Genomic DNA, 20,945 nt, shown 5'->3' on the forward strand with positions numbered 1-20,945 from the left:
GGAGGTCTCCCTAGGAGCACCACCAAATGGAGGGAGGGGCTGTGCGCCCCCCCTGCCCCCACATGGTGTCCCACGCGGCCCCCCCCCCGGCGCTCTGCTCCCCTGCCCGCTACCACTAAAAACTGCGGTGCTCCGCTCGCTCCCTTCCCCCTGGGGCTCACCAGCTAAAAGTAAGCTTTGCTGGCTTCACGGCCCATGCCTGTGCGTTTTGTTAAGAGACAAAACGTGCAAGCATGAGCTGTAAAGCCGGCTAAGCTTACTTTTAGCCAGTGAGCCCCAGGGGGAAAGCGAGCGTCGCAGTTTTTAGCGGTGGCAGGCAGGCAAGCAGAGCGCCTGTGGGGGTGGGGGCGGCAGCCCAGAGGGGGCTAGCGGCAACAGCAGCAGGGAGGGGGGAGGGAGGCAAGCTAAGCGCTTGCCTGGGGCACTGGAGGGGGGGGAGAGCCCAATTTGTCGACCCCCACCTCTCGGCACCCTAGGCAACCGCCTAGTTTGCCTAGTGGGAGGGCCAGCCCTGCCCCTGGCATATTGCTTTTCATGCTATAGAGGTAAATAATATCAGTCATTAACAATATCCAATTAAGCCTATATGAAGTGGACAGGACATTTTTCTCCAGGTCAGTTGGCAACTCAGCCTGGAAGAGCTCCTAGGTGGCAGTCACTCCCCTGCACCTTTGCTGAGATCCTATGCTTATGCAATGTTGAAAATGCTAACCATTATGCCTCTGCACATAGCCCTCTAACAGGTGGAGAGCAGGGAAATGATAAATCTGTACTTCTGAGAATCACTGAGAGACACTTTACTACAGTCACTACTGAGAATACTAGCCACCACTAAGTGCTAGGTACCATAATGACCAGGTGCTGGGATCTGTTGAGCCCTGCTCTAAGTATGCCAGATGATGACCCTGTGCTCACTGTGTTATGGTGGTATGCACTGAGGAAAGCAGTTTGCTGTTTTTCTGTTTGCTGAGTGGTCCATCTTATTGCATAGTGTGACATTACAGAGTCATTCTGCTATCACCATGTGTCGACTGGTACTTTCCATGTATGAATAATGTGGGGGGTATAGTAAGCATGCAATGTGGGGGGTATAGTAAGCACTCTGTGTACGGCAGAACTGTAGTGTTATCTTTTTATTGTTTTACTGTCTATTTTGCTGCTGGGAATGCATAGGATTTCAATTACTTTACACCAGGCATTACATTGGGTCAGCTGCTACTGATATAGTAGAAGGACCACAGGATTGTCCTTCCCTTGGTTTATTTAATATACGTCTTCCTATAGAAACATACTGAATACAACTCATATAAGCTGTTCAGTACACAGAAGATAAAGAATATGCCTATGTTATGTTACATGCAGAAACCTACACTTCAAAGATCGCAGGACCAAAGATCTACATATCGTGCATTACACTGCCTAGTTTATTCAGCAAGTTGTGGTACCCTACAAATTTTCTATGTGAAGTTATACACAATTATCACGACCAGGGAGTTTAGCTGTGAAATTAATTTTGACAAAAGTGACAGATAGTCCCATAAAAATAACAGTTTTAATGGCTGTTAAAAATTCACATTGAACAAAGAAGCAAGCAGAACGCAGAAACAATGTTTAAATCAGTAACAATTAATACATCCCTCCAAACTGATAACCAGAAATTCAATGGACAAAATTGCTTTGGACTCAGTTACCATTTAGAAAAAAATCAAATATAAAATATGGAAAGGCTTCTGGATAATAAAAAAAGATGCAAAGCATTTTTTACCTGGGTGGAACTGGTAAGGTGGGACAAAACCCAGCAGCTCTGGGATTATGTATACAACCAGTAGTGTTCGGATTGTAAACACAAAGGCAAGAACCTATAGAGAACAAAATCCACACAAAACAGCAAGTTAGCTACAACAAGAAAGAATGTGAGATGTTACAAGAACATTACACAACTATAAGGTCAATGACCTAAGATGCTTTTGTGCAATCTAACAAAACAACTCATACCTCAGGACACAAGTACTCATGAGCCAATCTTATTCTAAAAACATATCCACAAAAATATATCAGTCATCAAAACCTACTTCTAATACAAACTGATAATTTTGACAGGGTGTTTTCAACATTACTCTGCTTTACTTGCATCCCAAAGACCTAGAAATCTTCAAACAATACCAAGGTCCCAGTCTGGAAAATGAATCTGTACACTGTATTCCATTTCTGCACACAGGCTATCATTGCTAGATCTAGGTATCTGAATATATGCAAAGAGTTAGGAGAAACAAGCAAAGAGAGAAAGGTCTCCATTAGAAACAAAGCCTAACAGCCACAAATCTTCAGCTTCAAGCTCTCACACTTGTCTAGTTAGCTCTCCAGATCTATATATGTAAATGTTTACATGTGTAAATCACATAGTTTATGCACATATATCTAAAACTCCAAGTGATCTGCCAAGATAAGCTAAGAACAAACAGGGATTTTTCAAGTATGTTCTAAGTACGGACAAAGGAAACGATCAAGTCCACTGCCCGGTAAAGATGGTAAAATGTTAACAGGTGACCAAGAGAACTACTCAGTTCCTATTTTACCTCTGACTTTTCCCAGAAGGGAAACTGGGTACAGCCTTGCAAACCTAGCATGAGGGGACAAGATTGTAGCTCAAGACTGATTAAAACTTCAGGGAATATCTAGCTATCTTAAATTAATTCACATCTTCAAGGCTAGATCATTTCCACTCAAGGGTACCAAAGGAATTTGATGAACTCTCTATTATCATCTTTGAGAAGTCCTTCAAATAGGTGAGGTGCCACAAGCTTAGAGATGGGCAAATGACCCAGTTTTCAAAAATGGGGAAAGGAATAGCCAGAAAACTATAGACAGGGCTTTTTTGGTAGAAAAAGCCCAGCAGGAACTCATTTGCATATTAGGCCACACCCCATGGTGTCACCATTGTTTAGTGTGGGGCTTTTATAGAGAAACCAGCAGGAACTCATTTGCATATTAGGCCACACCCCCTGACACCAAGCCAGCCAGAACTGCGTTCCTGTGTGTTCCTGCTCAAAAAAAGCACTGACTGTAGATAATCTCTTGATAGATATAGGTCAATCTAGCAGGGAAGATAATGGAAAGGAAGATAAAGCTGTGAGTCTTTAAAGCATCTTGAAAACAATGTGGGAATTAGTAGAAAACAGCTTGATATTTCAAGAATAAATCTCATCATAATAGTCTTCTCTCTTTTTCAGTATAGTGGTAACATTCCTCATGATTTTTTGGTTTGCAAAGTGATGGTCTATAGTTTAGGGCAGGGGTGGCCAAATTGTGGCTCAGGAACCACATGTGACTCTTTCATACATATTGGGTGGTTCTCAAAGCCCCCACTGCCCCATCAGCCAGCTTGGAGAAGGAATTTCTCTCTTTAAATCACTTCTCCAAGCCACACTAGCCAGAGGCCTGGAGAAGGCATTTAAAGTTAAAGTTGCTTTCTTTCCACCTCTCCCTCCCCATTTATTTTCCTTCCTTCAATGTTCATGTCTTGCGGCTCTCAAACATCTGACATTTCTTCTGTGTGGCTCTTACATTAAGCAAGTGTGGCCACCCCTGGTCTAGGGGATTTTCAAGAGGACTCACATCTAACCAGAGAATCATATTAAGATTGCTCATTCATGCATTTCATCAATCTGAAAACCAAGTTCTATGAAGGTGGAAGGGACTAATTATAGGTGTGATCACACAAGCAGTTTGACTCAACACAGCCACCCCTCCCCTCTGGATTAAATGGCCATGATCAAACAGGCTCCTGTGCCCCACTTGTCCCTACTTCGCACTAAACAACTCCCAGTAAGGCATTTGGTGAAGCATTTCCATGGTGGGTTTTTGGGCATCTGATCAGCCAGGCATGACACGGAAATGCATGAGCTATGTGATCATTCCTCTCAGTTTCTGGCACATCCTTTTATTCCAACCCTGCTTCAGTGCCCCCATAGAACACGGCCAGGAAAGCACGTGCGTTTGTCTGCTTCTGCACACACACAGCAGGAATCTGGGGGAAAATTGTCAATAATTCCTAAGGGAAATTGTCAATGTCCCTATGACAGGTCTGGCAACAATAGTACCACTGATCCTCCATAGTCCAGATGGCTTTGGAGGTCATCCATGAGGGCAACCAGTACTGTCTCCATCCTGTAACCTGGGTGAAAGTCTGACTGGGTGAAAGTCTGGTATGGATTTAATATCAAAGCATTCTCTCAAGTATCTTGCCCAAAAAATGCAAGTTTGATACCAGCCAATAGTTCACCAATACAGCTGGGTCCAAAGATTTTTTTTTTTAATGAGAGAGTGAACCACTACCTCCTTAAGAGCCCTAGGGAAAGTCCTTTCACATAGGGACATTGACAGTTTCTGTTAGGAAATTGTTGACAATTTCCCTCCAAATTCCTACTGTGTGTGTCCAGAAACTGTTTTCTCCCCAATGTTATTTAACATTTATATGCGCCCACTTGCCCAGAGGTATTTTTAAAAAGGGTCCAATTTTTAAAAAGGGGTCCAGAGGGGAACCAGGAAATTACAGGTCAGTCAGCCTAACATCTGTCACAGTCAAATTATTAGGAACTGTAATTAAAGACAGGATTATTAAGCACATAGAGGAATAAAGCCTGCTGAGGGAAAATTAGTATGGCTTCTACTGAAGGAAATCCTGCCTCACCAACCTTTTTGAGTTCTTTGCGAATGTGGTAACATTATAAACTTGGACTTTCGAAGGCTTTTGACAAGGTACCTCACCAAAGACTCCTGAATAAACTCAGCTGTCATGGGATAAGAGGACAGATTCTCTTACGGATTAAAAACTGGTTAAATGACAGGAAGCAAAGAACAGGAACAAATGGACAGTTCTCACAATGGAGGAAAGTAAGCAGTGATAACCCAGCAGCATCAGTATTGGGGCTGGTACTATTAATAAATGATTGAAACTGGCTGTAAGTAGTGTAATGGTCAAGTCTGCAGATGACACAAAATTATTCAGGATGTAAAAACCAAGGCTGACTGTGAAGAGCTCCAAGAGGATCTCTTTCTGGGTGAGTGAGCAACAATGTGGCAAATAAAGTTAGAACAGATTAATAGGGTCTGAACTTGTTGAGACTGAGAGGGGAAAAGATCTTAAGGTCATAGTGGATAGCTCAATTAAAGTGTCAACCCAGTGTGCTGCAGCAGGTAAAAGCTAACTGTATGCTAGGGATTATTAGGAATGGGATTGGACGCAAGACAGCTGCTACTATAATGCCACTGCATAAATCCATGATGTGACCTCATTAGGAATACTGTGTGTACAGTTCTGGTCACTGTATCTCAAAACAGACATTGCAGAGCTGGGAAAAGTACAGAGCACAACCAAGATGATTAGTGGGTTGGAGCATCTCCCCTATGAAGAAAGGCTGAAGAGTCTGGGACTTTTCAGTTTTGAAAAGAACAGACTATCTACATTATAGAGAGCCGGTTTGGTGTAGTGGTTAAGTGTGCGGACTCTTATCTGGGAGAACCGGGTTTGATTCCCCACTCCTCCGCTTGCACCTGCTAGCATGGCCTTGGGTCAGCCATAGCTCTGGCAGAGGTTGTCCTTGAAAGGGCAGCTGCTGTGAGAGCCCTCTCCAGCCCCACCCACCTCACAGGGTGACTGTTGTGGGGGAGGAAGGTAAAGGAGATTGTGAGCCGCTCTGAGACTCTTTGGAGTGGAGGGCGGGATATAAATCCAATATCTTCTTCTATAGAGGTTTATAAAATTATGCAGGGAGTGGAGAGAGTTGACAAAGATAATTTTTTCTCCCTCTCCCAAAATACTGGAACTCAAGCACATCCAGTGAAGCTGATGGGCACTAGATTCAGGACAGACAAAAGAGAGAAAAAATTACACAGTGATAAATATGTGGAATTCACTGCCAGAGGGTGTAGTGATGGCCACAGGAATAGCTAGCTTTATAGAAAAGAAAGATTCACAGAGGATAGCTATTAGACATGGAAATCGAGGGGAAGCTCCATGTTCAGAGGTACTAAACCTCAGAGCCAGGAGGCAACATCAAGGGAAGGTCTTGGCCTATGCCCTCTTGGTGGCCCTTCAGAGGAACTGGTTGGCCATTGTGTGAGACAACACGTTGAACTAGATAGATCATTAGTCTGATCCAGCAAGGTTCTTCTTATGGCAGTTAACCACAAAAAAACATATGATGAGGTTATAATAGACAGCTCAATGAAAATGTCACCTTTGTATACAGCAGCAGCAAAACAGGGCAAATTCCAGGCTGCAATGATTAGGAAAGGGATTTAAAAAAAACAAAAAAACAGCCAACATTGTAATTCCAGTCATGCTATCTCAAAAAGAACTGGAAAATGTGCACAATGGCGCATCCAAAGGGTTCAGAGGATTAGAATGTTCCCAAGATCAAAGGCTAAATTCTTTGGCCATTTAAGTTTACCAAAAAGACAATTGGGAAGGGTTAAAACTATGACAGTGATTTATAAAACAGTCTGGAGAAAGTAGATAGGAATGTGGATATTTCTTCCTCTGATAACTGAAAGGGTCACATAATAATACTGATGGTAGTAAATCTGAGACAAGCACAGCAAATATTTCTTCACACAATGCATCATTATCGTTGTGACCATCACGGGCTTAAACGGCTTTAAAATGTGATTACAGAAATTCACAGAAGTGATTAAACATGATAGCTAAGCTGAAATTTCAGGCTAAGAAGAAGTATACCTCTGAATACTGGGTGATATGGGGCAAACAAAAGGAAACAGAGTCCACATGTCCTACTTTTGGGGTTCACAGAAGCACCTGGCTTGCCACTGTGGAAAATAAGATGCAGCTTTGGCAACCACTGATCAAGCAGAGTTCTTCTGACATTCTTATGAGTAATATTCAGTAGAAGATAACGACAGACAAATGAAGATGAAGGTATGGATGGAATAGGGAAGGGTTAGGCAATACAGGAGAAACAGGTAGGGCAAGGCCAAGATGAATGTGGATAGTGCATCTAAAATATTTACATGATTGCTTCAGTGGGAACTTCAAATAAATTTGCAACTAATTTAACATGCCAACTACCGATCAAATCAAAGGAGGTTCAGTGAAGGCCATAATACTACAGTCCAACTACAGTGAGCGAAAAGTAAGGACTTATTTCCCATTCCATCTAGACCTTTAATGCCTTAACATACAGATTTAAACACATACAGAGTGGGGAAAATGGTTTAAATGTTTAAAATAAAACCTAAATATATACATAAATTATGTATACAATCATACATGGTCAGATTTAAATTTAAGAATATCCACCAAAAAGTTTGCTACAGTCTTAGTAATTTCCAACTTAGTATAATTCAATACGATAAAATCCTGTGGTGCAGAGTGGTAAAGCTGCAGTTCTGCAGTCGGAGCCCTCTGCTCATGACCTGAGTTCAATCCCAGCGGAAGCTGGTTCAGGTAGCCGGCTCAGGTTGACTCAGCCTTCCAGCCTTCCGAGATCAGTAAAAAGAGTACCCACCTTGCTGGGGAACAGTGTAGATGACTGGGGAAGGCAATGGCAAACCACCCTTGTGAAAATGTTGTGAAAGCAACGTCACCCCAGAGTCGAAAACAACTGGTGCTTGCACAAGGGACTACCTTTACCTTTTTATAATTCAATAAATGTCAACAGAGGAGCAGATTAGTCCAGTAATCAGGAGACAAAGAGAGCTTTCCAAATAATTCCTTATGGAAGTTATCATAAAAGTGGCAGTCAAACAGTATATGCTGAATTGAGTTGGAAGTATTCGCTCCAGAGGTACTCGATGACATCTCCCCTACAGGACTTCAGAGGGGGATGCATTTAATCTGGCCAGAATAAATGCCCTACAGTAACTTGGGATCATTAAGTCTGATCAATAGTGGGGCATCTTACCACAAGAAACATCAAAACCTAAGGAGGCTGGGGAGCAAACATACGGGTTAACTGGACATAATTTAAGTTTCTCCAAGTCTAACAATCACTGTTCAGTGCATATGAAGATATGTAACTAATCAATTTTAAAAATAAAATCAACTACTATCCCTGATTGGTTGAGTTGGATGTAAGAACCGCTGGCCGTTGATGTATATGGATTTCTTTTCAGACAGTCAAGAAGACTATCAGGCTCAACTCCAAAATGGATTTTGAGCCAGAATTTGAATGTTGCAGTCCAAGCCTTCATCTCAACCAGGGACTGATCCACTTCAGGGAGACTTAGTTCCAAATTCAGCCCACATTAATTTATTATTATTTAAATACACTGCTAAGAAGCCTCCCCCAAAAATCCCCCAAACCAGGCAACTATCTCAACACACACAAGGGTGCTTTGAACGCAGCAAACAGCAATCTTCTGAACCACGCATCAAATAATTTTGAAGCTGAAAAAATTGAACAGTGGTTTATGAAATGACATAGGCATCTACCATTCAAAGAATAAAAACTTAAAATGCCTAAGCAGTGGCTATTATACTTTTTACATTATATTAAATGCACACATGCTTTTTTGAATCTGTAGTTGTAGAAAGTGCCATCAAGTTGCAGCTGACTTATACCCCCCCCCCCTTTAGGGGTTTAAAGGTAGGAGACAAACACAGATGGCTTCCCATTGTCTGCCTCTCCATAGCCCTCCTTGGGTGTCTCCCATGTAAGTGCTTACCAAGGAAAACCCTGCTTAGCTTCTGAGACCTAATGAGATCAGGTAACTAGGACTATCCAGGTCAGGGATTTCAGAATCTGCAGTAATTTTTTTAAAATCATATAAGTAAGTAGCGTAGTTGGGGTTTTTAACATGTTCAAATGCTAAAAGAGAAGGGAATTCATCTAGAAAAAACAATAAATGTGCACGGTGTAAACATTGTGGGAAACTGATTTACAGCATGGCTCCTGTAAATACTCTGCTACAGTAAAACAGCAGGCACAAAATACAACCTTATGCATATTAAATATATCTAATTCTCAACATGGCCCCAGCAAAGGATATTCAAATCTGGACACTGGGCTATGGGCACACAAGACAGGTCTTTTTAGAAATCTGTGAGAAGCCCCAGGTTTGAAGTCTATAATATATTAGGAAATATATTATATAGATTTGAAATCTATAATATACTAGGAAAGCGAAACCTCCAAAATGATAGAAACAACACCAGTAGCTTTAAAGGACAAATGCCCTTAGTGATTGTTGCTAGTTTGGTGTAGTGGTTAAGTGTGCAGACTCTGATCTGGGAGAATTGGGTTTGATTCCCCACTCCTCCACTTGCAGCTTCTGGAATAGCCTTGGGTCAGCCATAGCCCTCACAGAGATGTCCTTGAAAGGGCAGCTTCTGTGGAGCTCTCTCAGCCCCACCTGGGTGCTATGGGGCAAACAACAGAGAACAGAGCCCACATGTCCTACTGGGCGTCTGTTGTGGGGGAGGAAGGTCAAGGAGATTGTAAGCCGCTCTGAGATTCAGAGTGAAGGACGGAGTATAAATCCAATTTCTTCTTCTTCTTCTTTGCCACAACTGTATTGCCAGAGCTTGAGCCTTAGTTTCCACAAGTAAAAGACAAAGGGGCCTTTCCAGGGCTGTTTTGCCTTTATCAGGGTCAGGGCTGGCAGGAAACACAACCTTCATGAGCCATCCAGGCCCAACTACTTGCTACTGCTCAACAGCACCCACCCTACAAAAGCCAGTGTAGTGTAGAGATTAAAATTTCATACTAGGATTTGGAAGGCCCAGGACTAAATCCCTCCTTGGTTGTGGAAGCTCACTGGGTGCCACTGGGCCAGTCACACACTCTGTGCCTAACCTACCTAACTGGGTCGCTGTGAGGATAAAATGGAAGAGGGGAGAATGATGTAAGTTTTTTTTGGGTTTCTTACTGTGAAGAAAGGAGGGATATAAATAAAATAAATAAATAACAACTCTAGCTGAAGACCAGGGGCAGATAAAATGTAGGTCGGTTGCGAAGGAGAGAAGGAAGCAGGGAAAGGTGAAAATATGGAGGTTGCCAGGAAGAGGGAAAGAAAAAATGATGTAGTGCAGATAGAGGGGAAATGAGGTGCCTCCACAAGTCCTTGCAGGTTCTCCGCTGTGCAAATGGTCCTGGAGGCCAACAAGGTACAAATGGGCACAGCCCAAAAGCTATTACTGAACAATAGTTTTCCTTGGCAAAGACTGCCAGAGGGTGAGAAGGAGCAAAAACTGAAGATGAGCAGGAAACTAAAAATAGATTGGCTGGTGAACAAGGAGAGAAGGAAGAACAAAAAGGGAAGAGGCTATGGAGGTTTTCAGGGAAGACAAAGGGGAAACAGTAGGGGATGGGTAAACGAGATGTCCCCACAAGTCCTTGCAGGTCCACTTGTGATAAATATATTATTTATACGTATTAAGGAATTCATGTACTTTATCACATACCATTATTATCTGCAAAAAGCTGAATGTCTTCCAAGGAATTAAGCTGCTCTTGTGGACAACTTGATACACACAATGCAATTGAGTTTATCTTAAGATTTTTGATTTCCAAGTTACAGGAATTCAAAAAGAATACAAATCTAGGAGAGAAAAAGAGTATTTCCATTAAAATATATTTATATTTTTATGTTGCCACTCTGACAAGTCTGACAATTCATTTTTCCCCAGCAAAACCAAAACATTAGAATCTTAAAAACTTTTTTAAAGCTATTTTCTCACTTGCTGCATAATGCAGTTTTATCATAATCAAATAAAGACTGGATTTATACAATTGATTCGGCAAGGTATGGTTTTTTATACACTAGATTTCAGCATGATAATTGGACCTTACTTAAATTATTACTGAGCACAACTATTGCTTTAATGTATTTACATATTTGTGTTTCACAGGACAACCCTAAGAATATTTTTTCTATGAAATGAACAAACCAACTGGACAGAGTGGAATAGGATTTTTAGTAGACGGGCTCAGTGTTGATCTTAGTATTACATACACATCCATTTTACTTTCCACAAATATTGTTGATAGCACTGAACCCATTTAGAACAAAAACATACGCACTTTTTGTTTGTCATGTCCTGTCCTGACAAAGGTGCACCTAGTACAGGAGTGTTCTTCCGACCACATATGTTTCCATAGCTGTCATACCCAAACACAAGCCTTTCTGCAGCTCCAGCTGTTATAGCGTAGCCAGTTATAAACATCTATGAAAATACATATTGAACTAATTATTCTTCTTGGAATGTACATAATGCATGTCAAATATGTTTTTCCATACCTTAATGCTATATTGATCAGTTCAAACATCTCTGGAGAACCACAGAACAAACATTATTCTATTTAGCATCAACTTTGAGCAGGAACGTCCAAATCTTGGTGATCTATGTGGCTGCGTAACAGCAAAATAACTCCATGTTCATATTTCCCTCATTTTTTTTACCATAACTCAGGAGTCTTCACGTGTTTCTGGCAGCAAACTCTAGAAACAACTGAATGAGTACAGCAGCTAATAGAATCAGGTGGTGAACTACCACCACTAACACAAACAGCACAAACTAATGCCATCATATTAGCAATGGGATCTGACCTTAGCCATACCACCAACATAACAATAGTCACTGGCTACGCTGCACAAGGACTGCTATGTGCCTTTATCAAAAGCAAATAATAGACAGAATTAACCTAGATGCCAGTATGGTGGATAAAGTTATGAACAAGAATCTGGGATATCCAGGTTCAAATCACCACTCAACCATGGGTTACCTTGAGCTAGTCACTCTCTCACAGCCTCACCTACCAATGGCTGTTATTTTTGTGAAGATTAAAAAGAAATAGGGGAGAACAATGCTGCTGTATAGTGATTTGGGAGCAAATCAGAATATAAATACACAAATAAACCAATCAATCCCATAGATGTAATGTTTGCCACAAACTGACTATTTCTTATGGTAAAGCCAAAGACAAGGGTATTACTATCTAGAGAGCACTGAAAAGCCAGATGACTTGCTAGTTAGTAGACCCTACTTGAGCGACACTGCCAAAACCTACCACAGCTAAAGCAGATAAGTAGAACTGGACCGCTCATATTTCAATGTAACTCCAACATTATGTACTGAAAGCAAACAGAACTTAATAAACACAAAACTAATTAATACTGTACTGGTGGACTAAAACTGTATCCAGACATCAGGAACAAACCACAATTTGTTCATGAGATGGAACAGTCCTGAAAACCAAAGACTCTTGCTCATAAACCAAGATAAGGTTTACGGTCCTAGCATCTAACAGAAAACAACTCCCAGTTTGTTTAAGTGTCTGAATTCAAATGTCATAAAAGGGTGCTTTGATCATAGACTTTGTAAATCAAGAACAGCAACTTCATTAGTGAGGTGAGAGAAAGGGTTTTTCCACTTGTACTTTTTCCATGTCCCTTCTTCAATGTAACTAGCATCCCATATGGCTTTTGTTTCACATCCCCAGCATAGTGTTTTCAGCAGGGGTTGTTTTGTAGCAAAACAGGTGGTGGAGCTCATTAGCATAACTCATTAGCATATGCCACCCTCCCCCCCCCCAGCCAAAAGCAACCCCATGCAAGAAAGGAGAGCCCCAGGCAAGGCCTGCTTGGGCTGGCCAGAGATCCAGTCAGCCCAAACAGGCCTCGCTCGCCTGAGGCTCTCCTGGGCAGACCCCACCCTCCCCATTCAAAAGGCCAGCAAGCCACCTACCACCCAAAATCACATAAGAATTGGAGAAAGAGTGGTGCAGGCTTCTCCAGGGGTTAATGAGGGCTGCTGGGGGTGCGGCAATGCCCCTGGTGGCTGGTTGGCTGCCCGCTCTCCTAATCCAGGGATTGTTATGCAGCTGCACCATCTATTCAATGGACAAGGTAGGTGGGGAGGAAGAGGGGGAACCATCAAAAAAGGTTCAGCAGCTGTGTTCCTGTGAGCTCCTGCTGAATCTGAGGCCTGGTTTTCAGCAGTCAAAAGGATCCCCCCCCCGCCCGTTTACCAGTAGAAAAAACTAACAGGCTGCAAGTAATCACATCCCTGTGTGCACTAATGAATGCACTCCGACAAATCAGTGCACACCAGTCTCTATTCTATTATGTACACATGGTAAGATGCCCTGACTGTAATGGATTTCCTTCTTGGAAACTGAAATAGCAACACTATCCTCCTCATTGACATATCATGTAATTCCCCACATGGCAATGAAATTTGTAATGGAAATTTTATTGTGTATGAATGTATTTATTTAATTTATACCACAACCTGTCTCACCAATGGGGACCCAAGGCAGCTTAGATCATTTTTCTCTCCTCCATTGAGCCGCCCTGAGCCCGCCTTCTGGTGGGGGAGGGCGGGATATAAAAATAAAATTTGATTTGATTTGATTTGATTTGATTTTATCCTCACAACAATCTTGTGGGGTAGATTAGTCAAGAGTGTCTGATTGGCCCAAGGCTACCCAACAAGGTTCCATGGCAGAGTGGAGATCTGAAGAGGAATCTGGGTCTCCCAGATCCTAGTCCAACACTCTACCCATCATATCACGCTGGCTCTCATGAAGTAGCCATCCATTATGCATATTAAGCCTGCAAGAGATACAAGTTCTTTATTATGGTTTGTAATATTAAAACAAAGAGAAAAGGTTTCCTGCCAAACTGTAAATATATGCTTATAGTAACTAATATCAACTGAAGCATCACAAAACATGCTGTTAAGCCAGCATGGCATTAAGGCAACAGACATGCATTTTTAAAGGATTATACAGCCAGCTTTGCAATTAGAAATGTACTTTTACTTTAACAGAAACATCAATTAATCTGCAGCTGTTAGCTTAATAGGCAGCATTTATGTAGCACTGTCATATCCCTTGTGTCTTCCTACTTAACAATGAATAATGTATTTTAGCTGGCTAGTACATTTATCTTAAACACATTCACTTAGAACACATTTACTGGGAATGCAGTGAACTGATTAAGCTGGGCCTTACTTCCATGGGAACTTGTAAAGAATGGGCTGTAGGTCTGCAATAATAATCGTAATTACTTCAGAGTAGGCCTTTTTAAAGTTACTGGAACTTAAACCTGAGTAAATATGTACAGGATCAAATTGTGCAAAGCAAAATGTTTACATATGGCTAACCCAAGTCAGTTATACTGCTAACTTTTAATGTAACTGTCTCTCATTCTCAATTTTCCATCTTTAAAACACCAAATAATTACTCAGAAGATTAATTATACAAAAAGTACACCTCTGAAAAATTTGCAAAAGTATTCTTTATTTTGGTACCGTCTCATTTCTCATTCTTCATTCCCACAAACAGCAACATCATTCCTACATTTGTTCACATATCACTTTCTCTCAAACACATTAATTTCCGTTCATACCTCCCTCAAACATCTTCTCTCCCTCTTTCTCCAAATTGAAGAAATTTTTCATCACAATTCACCTCATCCATGAAGCCACTGACACAGCCTCTTAGTATTCAGCCTTTGCTGAATCCACATATTCTAAAGTCCTTCTGTCCCCATGCATCCAGCTGACAGATGTGTTCAGGAGATCCTAAATAGAATTTTATTCCCAGACTTAATTCAGATCAGGACCACAATGTGAGACAAGAAAAAGCTTAACCCTTCACCAAATGCTGTTTTATGCATAAGTGAATTGGCCCTAAGCCTAATTACACAAAAATGGCAGAGGGAGAACCAAGAAGAAAACACAGAGCTTCCTGAAGAAAGGAAAGATAGTAATAGAAAGCAACAGATAGATAACTGAATGCATATTTTCCCTCTATGTTCCAATGCTGCCATCGTTCTCCATGCTCTTAGTTGAATTTTCTTTGTTGAGTGATAACTATCTAAATATAGGATTATATAACACGCCTTTGTTTACACACCATTAACGCTTACACACATACGCCTCTATTCATCCACCTCTATTCACATTGCTCACACAACCAATCTGTGTATTTCACCCTAACCAAGGCATCTATCTACTCTGTGCAGTCCAAGAATTATTTTAATGTGCTGAAGTTTTTCTTTTCATTCTGAGCAGTTGGAACGAAATAACTAAATTGCATCACTTCAGCAGTTAAGACAATAAGCTGGGGGAGGGAGTGTCTTTCAGTGCTGAATCTTGAATTCTCAAAATCTGCAATGGAAGTTTCAAGCAATACTGTAAACATTCAGAAAATCAACGTAAGTTAAAACACCAAAATAAAGGGTCTTGTGATACTACACCCCAAGATTATCACTCATAGCAATTTCAATAATTTTTTTGCAATAAAATTGTTTCAATAGGAGACTACTTACCAAACCTGCCCAAAAGAGAAAGAATAACATAAGCCAAAGAGAGTCCGTACACTTCCTGCACTTCAATGGTTGCCACTTTCTTGGTTCAGGTAACCCATCCTCAGAAACCTAGTAATTAAACATTACATTTAAAAGGAAATATAACAATGCGTCTGGTATATACTAAAAGACATTTTAGTTAGAAAAAAACGTGCAAGTATATGTATGTTTACTCAGAAATAAACATGTACTTTATGCCCAGCTAGTATTCTCTTGCCTAGTAATTTTCCCCCAGTAGTATTTATTTAGACTGCACATAGTGTTCAGGCATTGCTAGGTTAAAAACATGTCCTTTTCATAAGAAATTGAGATAGTTTCCACATGAATCAAAACAGGAAGGGAGGGAGGGAGGAGGAAGAAGAGGAGGAGATTGGATTTATACCACACCCTTCACTTGGAGTCTCAGAGTGGCTTAAAATCTCCTTTCCCTTCCCCTCTCCACAACAGACATCCTGTGAAGTAGGTAGAGCTGAAAGAGCTCTTCTGAGAGCTGCTCTTGAGCACAACAGCCCTGAGAGAACTTGTGACTGACTCAAGGTCACATCAGCAGCTGCACGTGGAGAAGTGGGGAATCAAACCCGGTTCTCCCAGATAAGAGTCCACACACTTAATCACCACACCAACCTGGATCTCCATTAGCACCAATACTGCTTGTCTACTATTATTTATTTATTTATTCATTACATTAGATTTATATTCCACCCATTCTGCAAAGACTCAAGGCAGCTAACAACATAAAATAATCAGAGACAACATTAGTAAACAGTATTAAAACCATAACAATAAAACAATAAAAAATCATAGTGGTGCTACTACATCTATTATAGGCAGGATCATACGGTGCCATCCTCACTCCAAGGCCATCAACTCCTAGGCAGTTGGTATTAATACAAGATAAGTCCAGGTGGGGTGGTAGCTCTCTCCCATTCAGATGTCATATGCCATCCGGAACAATTCAGTCTTACAGGCCCTGCAGAACTGTGATAAGTCCTGCAGAGCCCTGATGGCTTCTGTGAGATTGTTCCAGATTATTGGGGCTGCCACAGAGAAGGTTCTGGCTCTGGTGGAAATTATCCTAGCCTCTTTTAGCTCAGGGACAACCAGAAGATTTTGAGAACTTGATCAAAGTGCTCTCTGGGGAACATGTGGGGCAAGGCAGTCACACAGATAGGTAGGTCCTAGGTCATAAAGGGCTTTGAAGATTAATAACAGTACCTTGAAACGGATTCAGTATGCAACAGGCAGCCAGTGCAGTGCCCTCAGCACAGGCTGAATGTGCTCCTGCCGAGGGAGCCCCATTAGTAGCCTGGCTGCAACATTCTGCACCAGCTGCAGCTTCCAAATCTGAGTCAAGGGGTTGAAGCATGGATCACCATTGCTAAGTCCCTGCACTCAAGGTAGGGGAAAAACTGACATATTCGCCAAAGATGGTAAAAGGTGGATCTGGCATTGGCTGCCACCTGGGCTTCCATAGTTAAGGAGGGCTCCAGGAGCACTCTCAAGCTCTTAACCCTTGATGCTGGCGTCAATGGCACCCCATCAAAGGCTGGTAAAGGGATCGCCCTTCCCAGGTTCCTGCGACTTAGAGAACCTCCGTCTTCGTCAGATTTAGCTTCAGTAGAATCAGCCTGAGCCTAGCACCAATTACAGAATCTAGACATGTCACCTTGGAACTAATGTGCTGATTCACCATATCCAATCCTGACAAGCAACAGATAGGTCTCTTCGACTTAGGGTAGCTAATTCTGCCTTGGGAAATTCCTGGAGATTTGGAGGTTGTACCTGAGGAGAGTTTGGGGAGCAGAGAGAACTCATTGTAGATGTAATGTCACTCTAGGGCAGTGGTGTCAAACATGCAGCCCAGGGGCCAAATCAGGCTCCTGAAGGCTCCTATCAGGCCCCCAAGCAACTGGTTGTCATCTGCTTCCTTCTCCCTCTTTCTTGCTTCCTTCTGCATCACAGCTTGCTTTGCAGGACTTGCTCAATCACACAGGAACTACACAACAAAGTCTCTATTTTCTCCATCGGCTGAGGTTCTTCCCTTGGGGAAGAAGGGGGGGGAGGGAGAGCTTGCTTTGCCAGGCTCTCTCAATCGTGCAGCAGAGCTGAGCCAAGCCTCTCTTCCTTCTATTGGCTGAGGCTGAGGCTCCTCCCCCTCCTGGTTCCCTGGGAAAGGAAAGAAAGAGCCAGAACTTCCTTTACCCAGTTCCCTGAATAGCATGGGAGAGATACAAAAAAAGCACATTTAAGACTGAGTGGTAATGTTTTAAACAAATTGTGTTTGTCTGTGTCCTTTATAAAGCTTATATCTCTACTACCTGGCATTATATTTTATGACACACATGGGCTGGCCTGACAAGGTCCCGTTTATTTCAGATCCAGCCCTCATAACCAATGAGTTCAACATCCCTGCTCCAGGGCTTCTGTTTCTTTGCCATCTGAAGCTGCCATTTTCTCCAGAGCAGCGATGATTCTGAGAGGACTCCAGACCCCACCTGAAGGTTGATGACCCAACTTTAGCCCATGTTAGTGGTCCATCAGACTGAAGTGAAAATGTGAGAGACTGATGTAGGACATATGGATATAGTTCAAATATAACACCAAAGCAAGATTTGGTACTAAATGCAAGAGCCTTGTGTTTATTAATTCCCTTTAGCTTCAGTAAAACCCATAATTTGTTGGTCCTGTACATTATGAGTGCAAAACATGACTTGTCCACAGTTTATAATACTCTCTAATTTGGAGAGGAAGTGGAAAGGATGGCCTTTCTAAAGCAGAAACAATGAATTGGTTCTGCTAACAGAAGACACGGACACAAGCAGAGGTAGCATTTTGGTGCTTTTTTGGTTGCTCACAGTGTGTAAGGCCGTCTTCCATGGCTATATCATAAAGTTCACGGGCATGGGGGGTAGGAGTCTAGGGCTGAGAGGTGTGTGCGTGCATAAAACGGGCTCTGCACTTAAATGGAATCCATAGCAAACTTTGATAACAACATTTAAGTGCAAGTTGTCAGTATGGTTGTGTTGTAAAATCGTAAACATGTATGTGCTTTTATAATTAAATTGCCTTGACAGTTTCCATTAGGGCAGGAATATAAACCAGTGATTCCTAACAGGGCCATAAGACCTCGGGAGACTTGCTCATGTCATATTAAACCAAAGTTTTGTGTTACTGACTGAATTCTGCCAAAGACTTCATTCCTGGCAGGACTGATATCAGCACAAGTTTCCCATTTACAGCCACTGTTTCTTATTCTTTCATACAGATGTACCAGTTTGCCTTCCTCACTAGGCAATTGCCAATTTCTCTCTACAATTTTATCTCACACTGCAATGGGTTAGTTTCTCCATTCTGGGCCGGAGAAAAATATTAATAGATAGTCTGCTTAGGCTCTTTTGTCCTAGCTGTTCGGATAGATTTATGCTAAACATCAATCTAGTTCCAACAACTGAAATGTGTGACTGCATGGAAGCATACAATATTGGGTATTTTTTAAATAATGCTATATCAACACACCATGACAAAACATCTATCAATGTCATACACCTGACCAACATTCTTGCTGCCTATTTGTTGAACACGCACCATACAACAAGTCTTTCTTGGGTTCAAATCAATATGATTTTCATAAACTTAACAAGGAACCTAATCACATTTATTTTTATTTATACCATAATTCTAAAGCTTTCAGCTAGCGCTGTCTGCTAAGTATCCACTATCATCAAATTCCTTCCTTCCTCAAGAAGCCATACATAAAGTTATATTTACGATATATGCTCAAAATACCTACTTGTCCCCCCCCCCCCCCCCACACACACACAGTTTTTAATGTCTTCAAGCTCACTCCCCAGATCTTATGGTCCTGTTAGGAATCACTGGTTTATATTCCTAATGGAAACTGTCAAGGCCATTTGTTTACAAAAGCACATACATGTTTACAATGTTACAACACAGCTATACGGAAAACTTGCACTTAAATGTTGCTATCAAAGTTTGCTATGGATTCCATTTAAGTGCAGAGCCCGTTTTATGCACGCACGCCCTTCTCAGCCCTAGGCGCCTACCCCCCCCCCCCCCCATGCCCGTGAACTTTATGCTACAGCCGTGGAAGGAGGCCTTACACACTGCGAGCGACCAAAAAGCACCTGTCACCCGTGAAAGAGACGGCCACTCCGACCACAACCACAAAACTGATGCGTGAGAGGGCTGAGGAAGGCAACTACGCCGCAGGTGGCAGAAAGTGAGACCCGTCTGACCGCCCCTGGGTCGCTTCAGAAGGGGGAGGAGGAGGCGCTGCACAGCAAGCTGTGCAAAACAGCGCCTTGCCCTTTAGGGAGGCACAGCGGCTGCAGCCACCGAAACCGCCTTTTTTCCTCCTCAGGAGCCTCCTCCAGGAAAGTTGCTGCCAAAAACACCCTCGCGCCGCTGCGCCACCCCCTCCTTTCCTCCCTCGTTCCCTCCCAGCCCCCTCCCTCCCTCCCTCGAGCCAGGCTGCTGCTGTGTGGTCTCTTACCACGTACTCGCCGCTAAAGCACGCCATGCTGCTCCTTTCCCGCCTCCGCCTTCCCCTCTGGGGCAGCTTGGGCGGCACCGTCCTGCTTTGCCAGCCTGGGGAAGCGAGGCTCGCAGGTTGGGCGTGGATTGCTTGCTTAGCACAAGACGGCCACCTACCTACCGCCCTCCTGCAGCCTGGTGCCTTGGCCATGAAGCGCCGCCCTGTTTAACCCACCCCTTTCGGTTCAGCGATCATTTTTTAAATCCCCAGACGCGGAAGAATTTCCCTTTTTGGCTTGCTTTGTGCGGTATCGGTGCCAGTTTTATTTATGTCCTAAAAAAGGCAACAGAAGCACGAGTACGAAATGCCCGGAGCCAATTCCTCACCGCATATGAGCAACTCACGGCAAATGAACAAGTATATCCGCCAGTGCTTTTTAGTAGAAATGTCACCTTCAACCCCATCCGTTTTCGCCTGAAAACAAGGCCCCTTTTTCTATCCTATTGGGTTTGGGCCCAAGGAAAGGTCACACAAGACTACCGCATAGTATAGTTGTATGTATGTGTCTATATGTGTGTACAGTTCAGTGTCCAATAGGAGTGGGGGAGAGAGATTTAAATCACAGCTCAGCCATCAAATTCATAGGTAATCTTGGGCAAGTGATTATGTTCCACTTTAACCTAATTCACTGGATTGTTGGGATGATGCAGAGGAGATATGCTCAATTGAATTTCTTGGAGGAGATATGAGATAAATATATCTTGGAGAGATTTTTGTAAGCCACAAGAAGACATTTGTAGGTTGCAGCCACCATGAAGAACTGCAGCTATTTTGCCCTGAGTAAAACGATATTTACCTTGCTTTCTTAAGAAAATTCCTTTTTCTCACATTCAGATTAAATTTCATTCTACAAGCACTAAACCCCTCCTCCCCTACTAATCCCTCCTGTGTCCTGGAATTTCAACATTCTCTGTCCACATTCAAGCACCACTCTTGGTTTCTGGAAATGGTTTCTAACATTTTCTGGTAAGGCTTCTTTTCCATAACAGGTGCATGACAGAACAGATCTTGAACAGGCAGGTATTACAGTACCTCTGCAGTAGGTGCCAATTGT

At 42.4% G+C, this 20,945-nt stretch overlaps 1 protein-coding gene across 1 annotated transcript in view; it reads right to left on the reverse strand.

The window, feature by feature from the left end:
• The window catches only part of SLC44A3 (solute carrier family 44 member 3), a 76,790-nt gene extending 56,763 nt beyond the window's left edge, over positions 1–20,027 (reverse strand). Inside the window, exons 1-5 of the mRNA XM_060232228.1 lie at positions 19,850–20,027; positions 15,298–15,405; positions 11,043–11,185; positions 10,424–10,560; positions 1,766–1,859 (exon numbers count right to left, since the gene is read on the reverse strand). Coding sequence (XP_060088211.1) covers positions 1,766–1,859; positions 10,424–10,560; positions 11,043–11,185; positions 15,298–15,405; positions 19,850–19,876 — 509 coding nt within the window. The 5' untranslated portion in view covers positions 19,877–20,027. The remainder of the gene's footprint in view (positions 1–1,765; positions 1,860–10,423; positions 10,561–11,042; positions 11,186–15,297; positions 15,406–19,849) is intronic.
• Positions 20,028–20,945: the final 918 nt, after the last annotated feature.

Source organism: Heteronotia binoei, chromosome 2, assembly GCF_032191835.1.
Source record: "Heteronotia binoei isolate CCM8104 ecotype False Entrance Well chromosome 2, APGP_CSIRO_Hbin_v1, whole genome shotgun sequence".
NCBI lineage: Eukaryota > Metazoa > Chordata > Lepidosauria > Squamata > Gekkonidae > Heteronotia > Heteronotia binoei.